This window comes from Chaetodon trifascialis, chromosome 2, assembly GCF_039877785.1.
Source record: "Chaetodon trifascialis isolate fChaTrf1 chromosome 2, fChaTrf1.hap1, whole genome shotgun sequence".
NCBI classification, from domain to species: domain Eukaryota; kingdom Metazoa; phylum Chordata; class Actinopteri; order Chaetodontiformes; family Chaetodontidae; genus Chaetodon; species Chaetodon trifascialis.
In genome coordinates, this window is record NC_092057.1 from 22,889,736 (window position 1) to 22,902,220 (window position 12,485).

The following is a 12,485-nucleotide window of genomic DNA, read 5'->3' on the forward strand; positions in this document are numbered from 1 at the left end:
CTGACCATGCATTAGTACTGGTCTACATAATCTCTGATCTGTGAATATTTAATGAGTTTGTTGTGCTTTTTGTGAGCAGGCAGGCCAGCAGACAGCACAGGGTCAACAGCCATAAGCAAGTCCACCACCCTTGGCAGCTTCTACCACCTGCCACCCTACCTCAAGCTCTACGATGTCCTCAAAGCTACACATGCCAACTACAAGGTCAGGACATGTACCTGTTTTAAACGTCTATCATAGCAAAAAAGTGTTTTACAAATGTTAGTAGCCTAAATGGTGGTTGATGGTGTTAATTGTGTTGTTATCTTCCAGGTGACCCTGGACCTCCACAGTAGCCAAGAGAAGTTTGGAGGTTTCCTGCGCGCCACTCTAGATGTTCTGTCTCAGCTCCTGGAGCTGGCCACACTACATGACATCAGCAAGGTAAAGATGACATTCTGGGTGATTAGTTTCATTCATTTAAGGCAATGTATAACCATTCTTCACATTGACTATAATCAATAAACTAAAATGATGTACTATATTTTCTGTTAGTGTGTGGAGGAAATCTTGGGCTACCTCAAGTCCTGCTTCTCCAGAGAACCAACCATGGCTACTGTTTGTGTACAGCAGGTCAGTAATCTGTGTGTTTGTCTGATTGTAGATATGTTTTTGTCACATTTACTGTGTGTGGCAGTCTTTATGGTTCCAGCACTGAGCAGTGTGCTGCAACTGGTGCGACTCCACACAGAGTGAGACTGGTTCCTGCCGACAGGGCCTGTAAAGCCATTGGTTTCCCTGTGCGATGGTGCCATACATATTTATACAGGCACATAGTAACATACTATCTGGATGCTGCCTTGCATGTGCCTTTTAGATGCAGCAGATTTCTAGCCTCAGCAGTGCAAAGCACTCAAATGATGAATAAAGTTTGCTCTGAATTATTGTATTACAGAAATAAAAATTTGAGAAAAAAAATGTTCTAATTGCATAAAGCACAGCCAGCCAATCTGAATTATGTCAGACTAAACAAAAGATGTTTTTTCTGAAAACGGTAGGTTATATCCCCATTAGTAATTATCCCTGCCGAGACATTAGCCATCACAAAGAAAAGTGTAAATTACAAAGCTAAATTTAATCAGACAAGTTTCAGGATGGAAGAGATTGTGAAACACCAAGACAAACATTAGGTTGCTAGTAATGGGTAACATCCTACAAGACCCACAAGGATCTTGGAAGATTATTTGAAAATACTACACGTGAAACAAATATCCAAACCATTGCTTGTGTTAGTAACTGAAGACATCTGTCTTTAGCTGTTGAAGACCCTGTTTGGCACCAACCTGGCCTCTCAGTACGAGGGGGTCCTGAGTGGACCCAGTCGTTCTCAGGGCAAGGCTCTCCGTCTTGGGTCATCCAGCCTGCGACCGGGCCTCTACCACTACTGCTTCATGGCGCCGTACACTCACTTCACTCAGGCACTCGCCGACGCTAGTCTCCGTAACATGGTGCAGGCTGAACAGGAGCAGGACACTTCTGGGTGAGTTGTCAGAACACACAGACATACGAGCAGACATTGGTGTTTGTGTCGTCCAGAGAAATGCACAGACATAAACATGGAACACTGCAGAACCTGCCTGCTTTTTCCGCTTCTAGATGGTTTGATGTAATGCAAAAAGCTTCCAACCAGCTGAGATCCAACATTGCAAATGCAACACGCCACAGAGGAGACAAGGTAAGCAACCGTTGTTCTTCTACATTTTCAAGTTGAGACTGAACGGCTAAAAATATGTCGAAGATCAAGACCACCTCATCTTTGTTTCTGCAGAATGCCATCCACAACCACATTCGTCTGTTTGAGCCCCTGGTGATCAAAGCTTTGAAGCAGTACACTACCAGCACCTCTGTGGCCCTGCAGAGACAAGTACTGGACTTGCTTGCCCAACTTGTGCAGCTCAGAGTTAACTACTGCCTGCTGGACTCAGATCAGGTGAAACAAAAACACAAACGAAGCTCGTCTTCATCTTGTGGACTTCAGCTCACTCATGAGGATTTTTTCCATGTTTCAGGTGTTCATAGGTTTTGTGCTGAAGCAGTTTGAGTACATTGAAGTGGGACAGTTCAGGTAAATTTTCTGTCTGTTACTAGTTTACCTCAAATATTGCAATACCGTCCTGCGAAATAAATACCTGTTGTACTCACACAGAGATTCGGAGGCCATCATTCCCAACATCTTTTTCTTCCTGGTGCTGCTGTCTTATGAGCGTTACCACTCCAAGCAGATCATCAGCATCCCGAAGATCATCCAGCTGTGTGACGGCATCATGGCGAGCGGCAGGAAAGCTGTTACACATGGTGAGAGGAGCACAGGCGTTTCATTGATGTCTACATTATTAAGCTTTACTTCAAACTAACGTAACCTCAAAAGCTCATCCTTGCTAATGAGGCAATGAAACAGACATGGATGTAGAGTCGGAGTAGTTAAATTTTACTCTCCCTCCACCACAGCCATCCCTGCCCTGCAGCCTATAGTCCACGACCTGTTTGTGTTGAGGGGCTCAAACAAAGCAGATGCAGGCAAAGAGCTGGACACACAGAAAGAAGTGGTGGTCTCCATGCTACTCAGACTTGTGCAACACCATCAGGTTTGGTCACAGATGGATTCAAAGAGACAGCTTCCTGATGCCGTAAAGCATCCCAGCCAGTCTTTTCTCTGCCTGAAATTTGCTTTTACTTTGTGTGTGTGTGTGTGTGTGTGTGTGTGTGTGTGTGTGTGTGTGTGTGTGTGTGTGTCATAGGTGTTGGAGATGTTCATCCTTGTGCTGCAGCAGTGTCACAAAGAGAATGAGGACAAGTGGAAGAGACTGTCCAGACAGATTGCTGATGTCATACTTCCCATGATTGCCAAGCAGCAGGTAGGAAAATGCACGAAGGTGAACGTGATCAGACAGAAATTCAAAGCTTTGTACAGTAAGATCAGACTTGTTTTGTATGTTGTCTTCACAGATGCACCTGGACTCTCCGGAGGCTTTGGGTGTGTTGAACACTCTGTTTGAGACCGTGGCGCCCTCCTCTCTCAGACCTGTAGACATGCTGCTTAAGAGCATGTTCACCACCCCAGTCACCATGGTGAGACATCCCTTAACACCTTGTCTACTTCTTCTTAAGTGATTGTAAAACATAGATTTTTGATTTGAAATCCGCCCTCCGGTCCTCCAGGCATCAGTAGCTACAGTCCAGCTGTGGGTGTCCGGCATCCTGGCTGTGCTCAGGGTGCTTGTCTCGCAGTCCACTGAGGACATTGTCCTGTCCCGGGTCCATGAACTCTCCCTCTCCCCGCATCTCCTCTCCTGCCACACAATCCGTCGCCTCCATCAGCAGAGCCCCTCTCCAAATGAGCCCCCCACTGCTGACACACTCAGTCACCAGGAACCTAATGGTGAGGCCCAGAAAGCCCTGCCTGAGGAGACCTTTGCAAGGTTAGTGAGTGTGTCTGCTGTCTGTACTTTTAGGATGCTTCTGATAGAAGGATTGAGGGATGTTTCTGCTCAGTCAGCACTGTTTTTTCCTCCTCACTCTCACATGAAATGTGTCCCCCACCCCCCCGGTCCAGGTTCCTGCTCCAGCTGGTAGGCGTGTTGCTGGATGACATTTCCTCCAGACAAGTTAAAGTGGACATTACGGAGCAGCAGCACACCTTCTACTGCCAGCAGCTGGGCACACTGCTCATGTGTCTCATACATGTCTTTAAAAGTGGTAAGCTTATGTCATTTCAGTTGTTTTTTGTCTCTTAAACAATGTGTGAGCTTCTTAAAATGAGCTTTACAATGAAATTCATGAAATTCACCAAATCGGTTGCATTTTCCTGAACAATATTGACTCTCCCTCCCTTTCTTTCCTACTCCTTTCAGGAATGTTTCGCAGGATCACAGCCGCAGCCAGCCGTCTCCTGAAGGGTGAGAGCGGAGGTGGACAGACTGGCACAGAAGCCGGCCTGTTTTACCCCTTAGAGGGTCTGAACAGCATGGTGCAGTCCCTGATCACCACCCACCCCTCCCTGGTGCTGCTGTGGTGCCAGGTTCTCCTCATCATCAACTACACCAACTACTCCTGGTGGGCTGAGGTGCACCAGACACCCAGGTAAGAGCCGATGGTGTGACAGAAGGTCTATAATGTAAAGGTAAATCGATTTGTAGCACTACAAAATCAAAATCTGTTAGAACTTTAGCACAGCACCAAATCTTGAGACCCTGTCTCCATCATTGTCTCAGGAGACACAGCCTCTCGTGCACAAAGCTGCTGAGCCCGCACTCTTCAGGGGAAGGAGAAGAGGACAAGCCTGAGACTCGGTTAGCCATGGTCAACAGAGAGATCGTACGCAGGGGAGCTCTCATCCTCTTCTGTGACTATGTGGTGAGACTCTGAAGAATGTTGGGCACTTTGAAAAATCTGAACACGATTGGAATCGATCACAAAAGGACAAGAATCATCAAAAATGATGTATAATTTTCTCATCTGCCCATCTGTAGTGTCAGAACCTCCATGACTCAGAGCACCTGACCTGGCTGATTGTCAACCACGTGCGTGACCTCATCAACCTTTCCCATGAGCCTCCAGTGCAGGATTTCATCAGTGCTGTGCACCGTAACTCAGCTGCCAGCGGCCTCTTCATTCAGGCCATCCAGTCGCGCTGTGACAACCTCACAACTGTGAGATTACACCTTTTATTTCTCTTTCCAGCTTCCCTCAACTGTCAGTCATTTTAGTCATAAAGCACATTCAATCTTGACCAAAGTACTACTTTGACTCACTATTGTAAGTGTTGAGCTTTTTCTGTTCTGTACTTTTTATCACAGTTTGTCTCATGTAGCTCTCCCAGTTTCTCATCTCTGCTGTAATTTTAACTTCTCTTCTTTCCTTCACTGCCCTTCCTCTTCACCCTTTTCTCTCTCTTTTTTTTCTGCCTTTTACTAACTGAATCCTTTGCAGCCGACTATGTTGAAGAAGACCCTGCAGTGTTTGGAGGGCATCCACCTGAGCCAGTCCGGCTCCCTGCTGATGCTGTATGTGGACAAGCTGCTCAGTACACCCTTCAGGGTTCTGGCTCGTATGGTGGACACCCTGGCGTGTCGCAGGGTGGAGATGCTGCTTGCTGAGACGCTACAGGTATGGCTTATGTATGGTTTTGCATTTTCTTGTTGCGAGGGAAGTTTTCTTGGAAGTTGAACATAATATAAAATCTATTTAAGTGTCATACTGGTAGGGAACGCTTGTGGGTGTATGACTCATGAATACACTGATAAAAGTAGAAAAACCTATTCACGATGCAAGCTTTGTTTCAGAGTTGGGAATTTGTTGTACTTGCATGTTGATGTGCTTTTGATCGTGTGTTGTTCTGTCCTTCCCCCCCTTGTAGAACAGTGTAGCTCAGCTGCCTGTGGAGGAACTGGACCGGATCCAGGAATACCTCCAGACCAGTGGCCTGGCTCAGAGGTAACACTCTTCTGTATTGCAGCCAACTTGAGGAATAGTTTGAGCATTTCGTTGCACATTTTACTTGTGAGCTTATAATAAAAAGTAGAATAAAAAATGTCAGAGGAATAGAGATAAGACACACAAAGCAAAAAATCAAGATGCTCAAGACAGAGTTTAACACATACTTAGTATAATGTGTAGTAGGACAAAATGACACTTTATCATTGTAACCAATCGGATTTTTCTTATATGTAACTGTTGACAGTTGAACATGCACGTTTTTGTTGCGTGGGGTCCCCAAATAATGCATGGATAAACCACTTGTATTTTAAAATCTTGTTAGTGCTTAGCTGTATATCTTTCAGCAAATGTCGTATCTCAGAGCAAAATAAGTTGACATCCTCTGCTCTCACTGGGCCACTCAAGGTGCCATGTATCTGTAAGAGATATGGCTGTTCATCAGCAGGACAGAGCTCTGTTAAATTTGACTGAAACGTGCCATGTCCTTTGTTGATCCGTCTCATTACAGGCATCAGAGGTTCTACTCCCTGCTGGACAGGTTCAGAGCCACTGTTGCCGACACTAGCAGCCCCACACCTCCTGTGACATCACACCCCTTGGATGGGGATCCACCACCTGCCCCTGAACTGGTCATTGCAGATAAGGTGAGGAGTTAGAGAATAAGGTTGTGGGTCTGATATTTCATGTTTTTACTGTCAGTCTTTATGCTGTAAATTGAGAATTGGGAGGTACAAAACTTTTTTTTTGTACATAATTTTTGTCATTTAGGAGTGGTACGTGGCTCTAGTGAAGTCTCAGTGTTGTCTTCATGGAGATGTTTCCCTGTTGGAGACGACAGAACTTCTCACCAAACTACCTCCTGCTGACCTCTTTAACGTCATGAGCTGCAAGGTGACACCGCAGCACCCAGATATCACACCTCAAAGAAAGATAATCTTTCACAAATCTGTTATCTGTCACATATCTATTCACATATTGATCTGAACCGATCCTTCTTACTCTCCCCAGGAGTTCAACCTAAGCCTGCTGTGTCCATCCCTCAGCATGGGGGTGCAGCGGTTAGCACGGGGTCAGGGGTCGCTCTTGTTGGAGACGGCCTTACAGGTGACCCTAGAGCAGCTCACAGGGGTCACTGGGTCACTTCCTCTGCCACACCAGTCCTTCCTGCCACCCTCCCAACCGCAGCCCTACTGGGACCAACTAGCTGATGTGTATGGTGAGTTGTCGAATACATAAGTGAGAGTTTTGTAATTTCTTATGCTGCCAGATTGGCTTGAAACCTAAATCTGAAGGAGGGAAAATGCAGAGAAATGTTTTACCTCTGCAGTATTCTGTGTGTTTATGTGCCTGCGGCCTGTTTTTCAGGTGAGCCAGGTTTCTACCCCAGGGTTCTGTCGCTCTGCAGAGCTCTGTCCCAGTACCTACTGAGTGTGAGCCAGCTGCCTTCCTCACTTCATATCCCCTCTGACAAGGAACACCTCATCACCACTTTCACTTGCACGGCCGCTGAGGTAAAAGACCACCTAGTAAAACTGTCATTTTGTTTAGTCACTTGTGATATGAATCTGTAAGCAATCAGAGTAAACTTTGATTTCTCTTGTTTGGTAAGATTCTCAGACTAACGGTCATAAAACAGTGGTCAGTTTCAGTCTGTTCATTCCTAATTTTAGTCAACTTCAGTTTGATTCATTAAATCATAAAGTAGTATTTTGTCAAAATAATTCCATCCGAGTTGTTGAGTTTAAATTCTGATGTTGGATGTGGTTAGTACTTTATGCACAGGAGATGACAAAACTTCCCAAATCAGGTCCATTCCTGATGACTTCAGAAAAGTACAAAATTTATGAGAGGTCTTTATGCACTAACCATAGAGATGCTTTAATTATGACTGTAAATGTGTATTTTCAGAATAGAATTGTAACTGTAAAATAAGTGATTTTTATTCTTGACGTTCATCTTCACCCATGTATGTCTCTCTCGGTCCAGGTGGTGGTGTGGCGTCTCCTCCAGGACCACTTGCCCCTGAGTGTGGACCTGCAGTGGGCTCTGTCCTGCCTGTGTCTGTCCCTGCAGCAGCCCTGCGTCTGGAACAAGCTGTCCACACCGGAGTACACCACGCAAACCTGCTCCCTCATCTACTGCCTTCGCCTCATCATTGCTGCAGGTGAGGATATGCTTGTGCATACCTCATGATTTGGTGTGGTCACATGCCATGACTGCCACAGTTTTGGTCATCTCATTGCCGGTCAAACCTTTTGTCTTCCCAGTGGCTGTGAGTCCTGGCGACCAGCTTCTGCATCCAGAGAAGAAAAAGACGAAGGCAGAGAGAGACGCTGAAGGAGACCAAGTGGACTCAGCACATGCCAACCGTGAGCAGTCACTAAGAGATTCTGCTGATTGTTTTATGTTTAGTATGTCAGGGCTTTTGTTCCGTTTGATGTCTCATTGTGTGATTTCTGCTGAGTCTGATCTCAGGTTAGAGCTTTAGAGGATATATGATGGCATATTCCCTCTGTGTCACAGATATGTTCGAGTGGCAAGCCTGTGAGATCATGGCGGAGTTGGTAGAAGGCCTGCAGAGCGTCCTCGCCCTGGGTCACCATAGAAACAAGGCATTCCCTGCTTTCCTCACACCAACCTTGCGCAACATCGTCATCAGTCTGTCCCGACTGCCTCTGGTCAACAGCTACACCCGAGTACCTCCACTGGTCAGTTCATGAACAGTAATTCACCTTGAGTTCGTATACATGAATGCATTGGTCTGCTAAAACTGTGTGTGTGTGTATGTGTAGGTTTGGAAACTGGGCTGGTCCCCTCAGCCAGGAGGAGAGTACGGCACAACTCTGCCTGAGATCCCTGTGGACTTCCTGCAGGAAAAGGACGTCTTCAGAGAGTTCCTCTACCGCATCAACACACTGGGTACAGAAACGGTCATCTCCTCAAGAAAATAGTCCATTACTACTACAGACGCTGCAAGTCAGGCGTGATTGAGTGTATGACAGATCCGTATTTATTTTCTGTCATCTGAATGTTTTTGTTGCGTGTTCAGGCTGGAGCAGCAGGACTCAGTTTGAGGAGACCTGGGCCACTCTGCTGGGGGTGCTGGTCACCCAACCCATCACTATGGACCAGGAGGAGGAGACACAGCAGGAGGTATACTGTACACACACAAATATTGCTCATGTCCTTAATTGTGCCGTTGGTTGGTGAGGGTAATACAACTACAGAATCGCTCCTGCCTGCCTGTGAAGCACTCGCACAACCGCTAGCTTTATGGTGAAGATATGCACGCTCTGTTTCATGACACCTCAGAAACTCACTGCAGTAAATGGTGGGAAACTGTCAGCCCTCTGTTCCCTGTCTGTCTCTCCCATCTGTCTCAATGTTTTGTTTATCCTTCTGTCTCCAGGAGGACTTGGAGCGGACCCAGTTGAATGTGTTAGCAGTGCAGGCCATCACCAGCCTGGTGCTGAGTGCCATGACCTTGCCCACTGCTGGCAACCCCGCAGTCAGCTGTCTGGAACAGCAGCCCCGCAACAAGAGCCTCAAAGCCCTGGAAACACGGTAGCTGTGTAGTTATTTTCTGTTTGCACTGCAGTGGTGACCGCAGTATACACCGCAACAATATTAATATTGTGTGTGTGCCCAGGTTTGGAAGGAAACTTGCAGTCATCAGGGGAGAGGTGGAGAGAGAAATTCAGGCTCTTGTGTCAAAGAGAGACAATGTCCATACACACCACCCGTACCACGCCTGGGACCCTGTGCCCTCGCTGTCTGCAGCATCAGCTGGTAACACATAATCCACATTCACCAAGTGTGTCTCTCTCTCTGCTCACAGCTGCTGCATGTCCACCTAACACTCTCATTTGTTGTTTAATTTTGTCTCAGCAGGCACGCTGATCAGCCACGAGAAGCTGCTGCTTCAGATCAACACAGAGAGAGAGATGGGCAACATGGACTACAAACTGGGACAGGTGAGGTGAAAACAGAGGAAGTGTGTGTTAAGTTCTTAATTTAAAAGATTTCACAAACAGTGTAAAACATTTTTTTTCTCCTCTCTCTCAAGGTCTCTATCCACTCAGTGTGGCTTGGTAACAACATCACCCCGCTGAGAGAGGAAGAATGGGGTGAGGATGAGGAGGATGAAGCAGACACTCCAGCCCCCACCTCCCCACCCATGTCTCCTATCAACTCCAGGTCAGACAAATAAATGCAGACATGTGCACTTGCCTTTCCACAGTCTCATCACACATGTGCTGAAAGACGAATGTCTGTCTGTCTTTCAGGAAGCATCGTGCAGGGGTGGACATTCATTCGTGTTCCCAGTTTCTCCTGGAGCTCTACAGCCAGTGGCTCATCCCAGGCTCCCCGAGTAACAGGAGGACCCCGACCATACTCATCAGTGAAGTGGTCCGATCGGTGAGCTGTGGCACTCACACACTGTCACTCACATCAGTGGAAGGATTGTCCGATGTTCTCTGGGGGGAAAACTTAAAGCTCAAAACAGTTACATGCAAAGACCTTAGTTTTCCTCAATCTCACCACTGTCCTCCCCCTCCCGTTGTTCTCTGTAGCTGCTGGCGGTGTCGGACCTGTTCACAGAGAGGAACCAGTTCGACATGATGTTCTCCACCCTGATGGAACTGCAGAAACTCCACCCGCCAGAGGATGAGATCCTCAATCAGTACCTGGTGCCTGCCATCTGCAAGGCTGCTGCTGTGCTGGGCATGGTCAGTATGGCTGAGTGTGGGTGGAGGGATGTGTTTGGGATTGGTTATAGCAGCTTATTATTAACATCTAATCTTACACTCTACAATGTATGAAAACTCAATGTATATTTGTAGGACAAAGCAATAGCGGAGCCTGTGTGTCGCCTGTTGGAGACGACCCTGCGCAGCACCCACCTGCCCAGCCGGATGGGGGCTCTGCATGGAGTGCTGTATGTGTTGGAGTGTGACCTGCTGGATGACACGGCCAAACAGCTCATCCCCACCGTCTCTGAGTACCTGCTGTCCAACCTCAGGGCTATTGCTCAGTGAGTGTTGCTCTCATTCTCTTTCCCCAACACCAACACACAGACATTGACCTAATTTCATCATTGAATGAGCTGATGATGAAAGAGCTGCAGGAAACAAGTGTCAGCGCATTAATACACACCCCCCCACAACGGTAAGTGGATACTGGAATCAGTTTTATCCATCCTACGGCTAGTGCAGATTTTGCTTTTCAATTTGCCTGTCCCAATTTTCTTTGATCTGAGACTGAAACCCTTAAGTCAACGTAGAATCTGTGCTCAGGATGGGTTAAAACAGTTTTCAAACGTGTTTTAAAATGCTGGGTCACGGCATAATTCCTGTCCTGGAAGAATGTATCACATTTGCACCAGAACAGCTGCCACAACCTACCTCACAGTGTCCTTTCACATGATTTTATTACAATATTGCAATCATTAAATCCAGTCTTGATAGTTTCAGTGAGGTGATGGGACCAAGAATGCAATGCAAGTTTTGGCCACTAGGTGCTGCCCTTCACATTTCAAACATATCTACTGGTCTTTCCATTTTCTTTCCTTTTATTCCTCTCATCTGTACGTCTGCTGTCTTTGTCTCCTGCAGCTGTGTGAACCTACATAACCAGCAGCATGTGTTGGTAATGTGCGCCGTGGCCTTCTACATGATGGAGAACTACCCTCTGGATGTAGGAGCAGAGTTTATGGCTGGAATCATACAGGTAAACATGCTGTGAGTGAATGTGTGATATAACAGGAAATTGATTGATAATGTATTGCATCATCACAGGAAGGGTGAAAAAGAAACACTAAAAAATAACAACCCCATTGAGTTTGATTTCCTCCAGAATCAGTGCACTGAAGTAACTCATAATGAATTAGTATTGAGTGAATTTTTAGCTATATGTATACACACTGAATATAAAGAGTTGATGTGCTGCCTCTGTCCCTGTCCTTTAGTTGTGTGGGGTGATGGTGTCTGCCAGTGAGGACTCCACTCCCTCTGTCATCTATCACTGCGTGCTGCGCGGTCTGGAGCGCCTCCTGCTCTCAGAGCAATTGTCTCGTGTGGATGGAGAAGCGCTGGTCAAACTCAGCGTGGACCGAGTCAACATGCCGTCGCCACACAGGGCCATGGCTGCCCTGGGCCTCATGCTCACCTGCATGTACACTGGTAAGACAGGTGCTAACACGATGGACTTAAAAACTATCATGAATGCTTTGTAGCATTCTGGGTAAATCACCTGCATGTGGTGTATGAGGAGTGGTCCTTTCATTGCTGCTGCTCTCACTTTCCCAATGCAAACTCACCAAGGCGCTGAGCGAGCTGGCTAACTCACCTGCATGGACACTCTAAATAGTAGTGAATTACTTTAACTTTAGTTGCAGCTGATGCAGCACTGACATTAGTTAAGCTTGCAAACCTGCAAGGTTAACTATTAACATCCCCTTCCTCCCTCATAGCATGCACAGTAAAATGTAGTGGTGCTCCTGCTGCAACATGACCCCCCACCTCTCCCTCACAAATGATTTGCCTTATTAGGATCTGCTGTCTTAGGTGGTGTCCTGTCCCTCATTGCAGTTGCTTACCTTGTTGCTGTGGGTGACTCTAAAAGAAAGGGGAAGTGTTAAGAACTGGGACGGTCCTAAGAATAACATTAGGTAGTAATACACTGCAGCCCTCCGAGACTACTGAAATACTAACTCACTAGCTTATATTAGACTGCATGCAGCTTCCAGCACATAAGACAAATTTCTGTTGTATTATTAGCAATGCATGGAAAGTGTCTCCTAAAATCTGTGCAGTCTGTCTTAATGTTATTACTGTAGTAGGAAAGTACAGTCACTGCTGTGGTTAAGTATTATTACCTTTCCAGTGCACAGAGGTAACTGCTGACTGATATTAGTGATTTACATTAAATCTCTCTTGACTGCACAGCACCTTTTTTTTGCTAACCAAACCTTTAATGCTCGCTTCTTGCATGTGATACACGTATTATAT

General features: G+C 46.4%; 1 protein-coding gene and 1 non-coding gene across 4 annotated transcripts in view; both read left to right on the top strand.

The window, feature by feature from the left end:
• htt (huntingtin) overlaps positions 1-12,485 on the top strand; it is a 32,438-nt gene that overhangs the window by 13,285 nt on the left and 6,668 nt on the right. For all 3 annotated transcript variants that reach the window (XM_070978638.1, XM_070978657.1, XM_070978648.1), the window contains 36 exons: positions 80-204; positions 313-423; positions 535-612; positions 1,296-1,519; positions 1,636-1,714; positions 1,808-1,969; positions 2,049-2,104; positions 2,186-2,334; positions 2,488-2,624; positions 2,778-2,894; positions 2,986-3,108; positions 3,199-3,458; positions 3,593-3,735; positions 3,891-4,119; positions 4,251-4,392; positions 4,509-4,688; positions 4,969-5,145; positions 5,396-5,472; positions 5,984-6,119; positions 6,244-6,366; positions 6,484-6,691; positions 6,841-6,986; positions 7,462-7,639; positions 7,743-7,844; positions 7,999-8,183; positions 8,268-8,394; positions 8,525-8,628; positions 8,885-9,039; positions 9,125-9,264; positions 9,364-9,449; positions 9,542-9,672; positions 9,762-9,894; positions 10,050-10,205; positions 10,320-10,510; positions 11,091-11,205; positions 11,444-11,657. In XM_070978638.1, the coding sequence (XP_070834739.1) occupies positions 80-204; positions 313-423; positions 535-612; positions 1,296-1,519; positions 1,636-1,714; positions 1,808-1,969; positions 2,049-2,104; positions 2,186-2,334; positions 2,488-2,624; positions 2,778-2,894; positions 2,986-3,108; positions 3,199-3,458; positions 3,593-3,735; positions 3,891-4,119; positions 4,251-4,392; positions 4,509-4,688; positions 4,969-5,145; positions 5,396-5,472; positions 5,984-6,119; positions 6,244-6,366; positions 6,484-6,691; positions 6,841-6,986; positions 7,462-7,639; positions 7,743-7,844; positions 7,999-8,183; positions 8,268-8,394; positions 8,525-8,628; positions 8,885-9,039; positions 9,125-9,264; positions 9,364-9,449; positions 9,542-9,672; positions 9,762-9,894; positions 10,050-10,205; positions 10,320-10,510; positions 11,091-11,205; positions 11,444-11,657 (5,199 nt within the window). The remainder of the gene's footprint in view (positions 1-79; positions 205-312; positions 424-534; positions 613-1,295; positions 1,520-1,635; positions 1,715-1,807; positions 1,970-2,048; positions 2,105-2,185; positions 2,335-2,487; positions 2,625-2,777; positions 2,895-2,985; positions 3,109-3,198; positions 3,459-3,592; positions 3,736-3,890; positions 4,120-4,250; positions 4,393-4,508; positions 4,689-4,968; positions 5,146-5,395; positions 5,473-5,983; positions 6,120-6,243; positions 6,367-6,483; positions 6,692-6,840; positions 6,987-7,461; positions 7,640-7,742; positions 7,845-7,998; positions 8,184-8,267; positions 8,395-8,524; positions 8,629-8,884; positions 9,040-9,124; positions 9,265-9,363; positions 9,450-9,541; positions 9,673-9,761; positions 9,895-10,049; positions 10,206-10,319; positions 10,511-11,090; positions 11,206-11,443; positions 11,658-12,485) is intronic.
• Positions 670-799, top strand: LOC139350437 (small Cajal body-specific RNA 14). Its single transcript, XR_011603514.1, has one exon. It is a non-coding gene; the product is annotated as a small Cajal body-specific RNA 14 (non-coding RNA).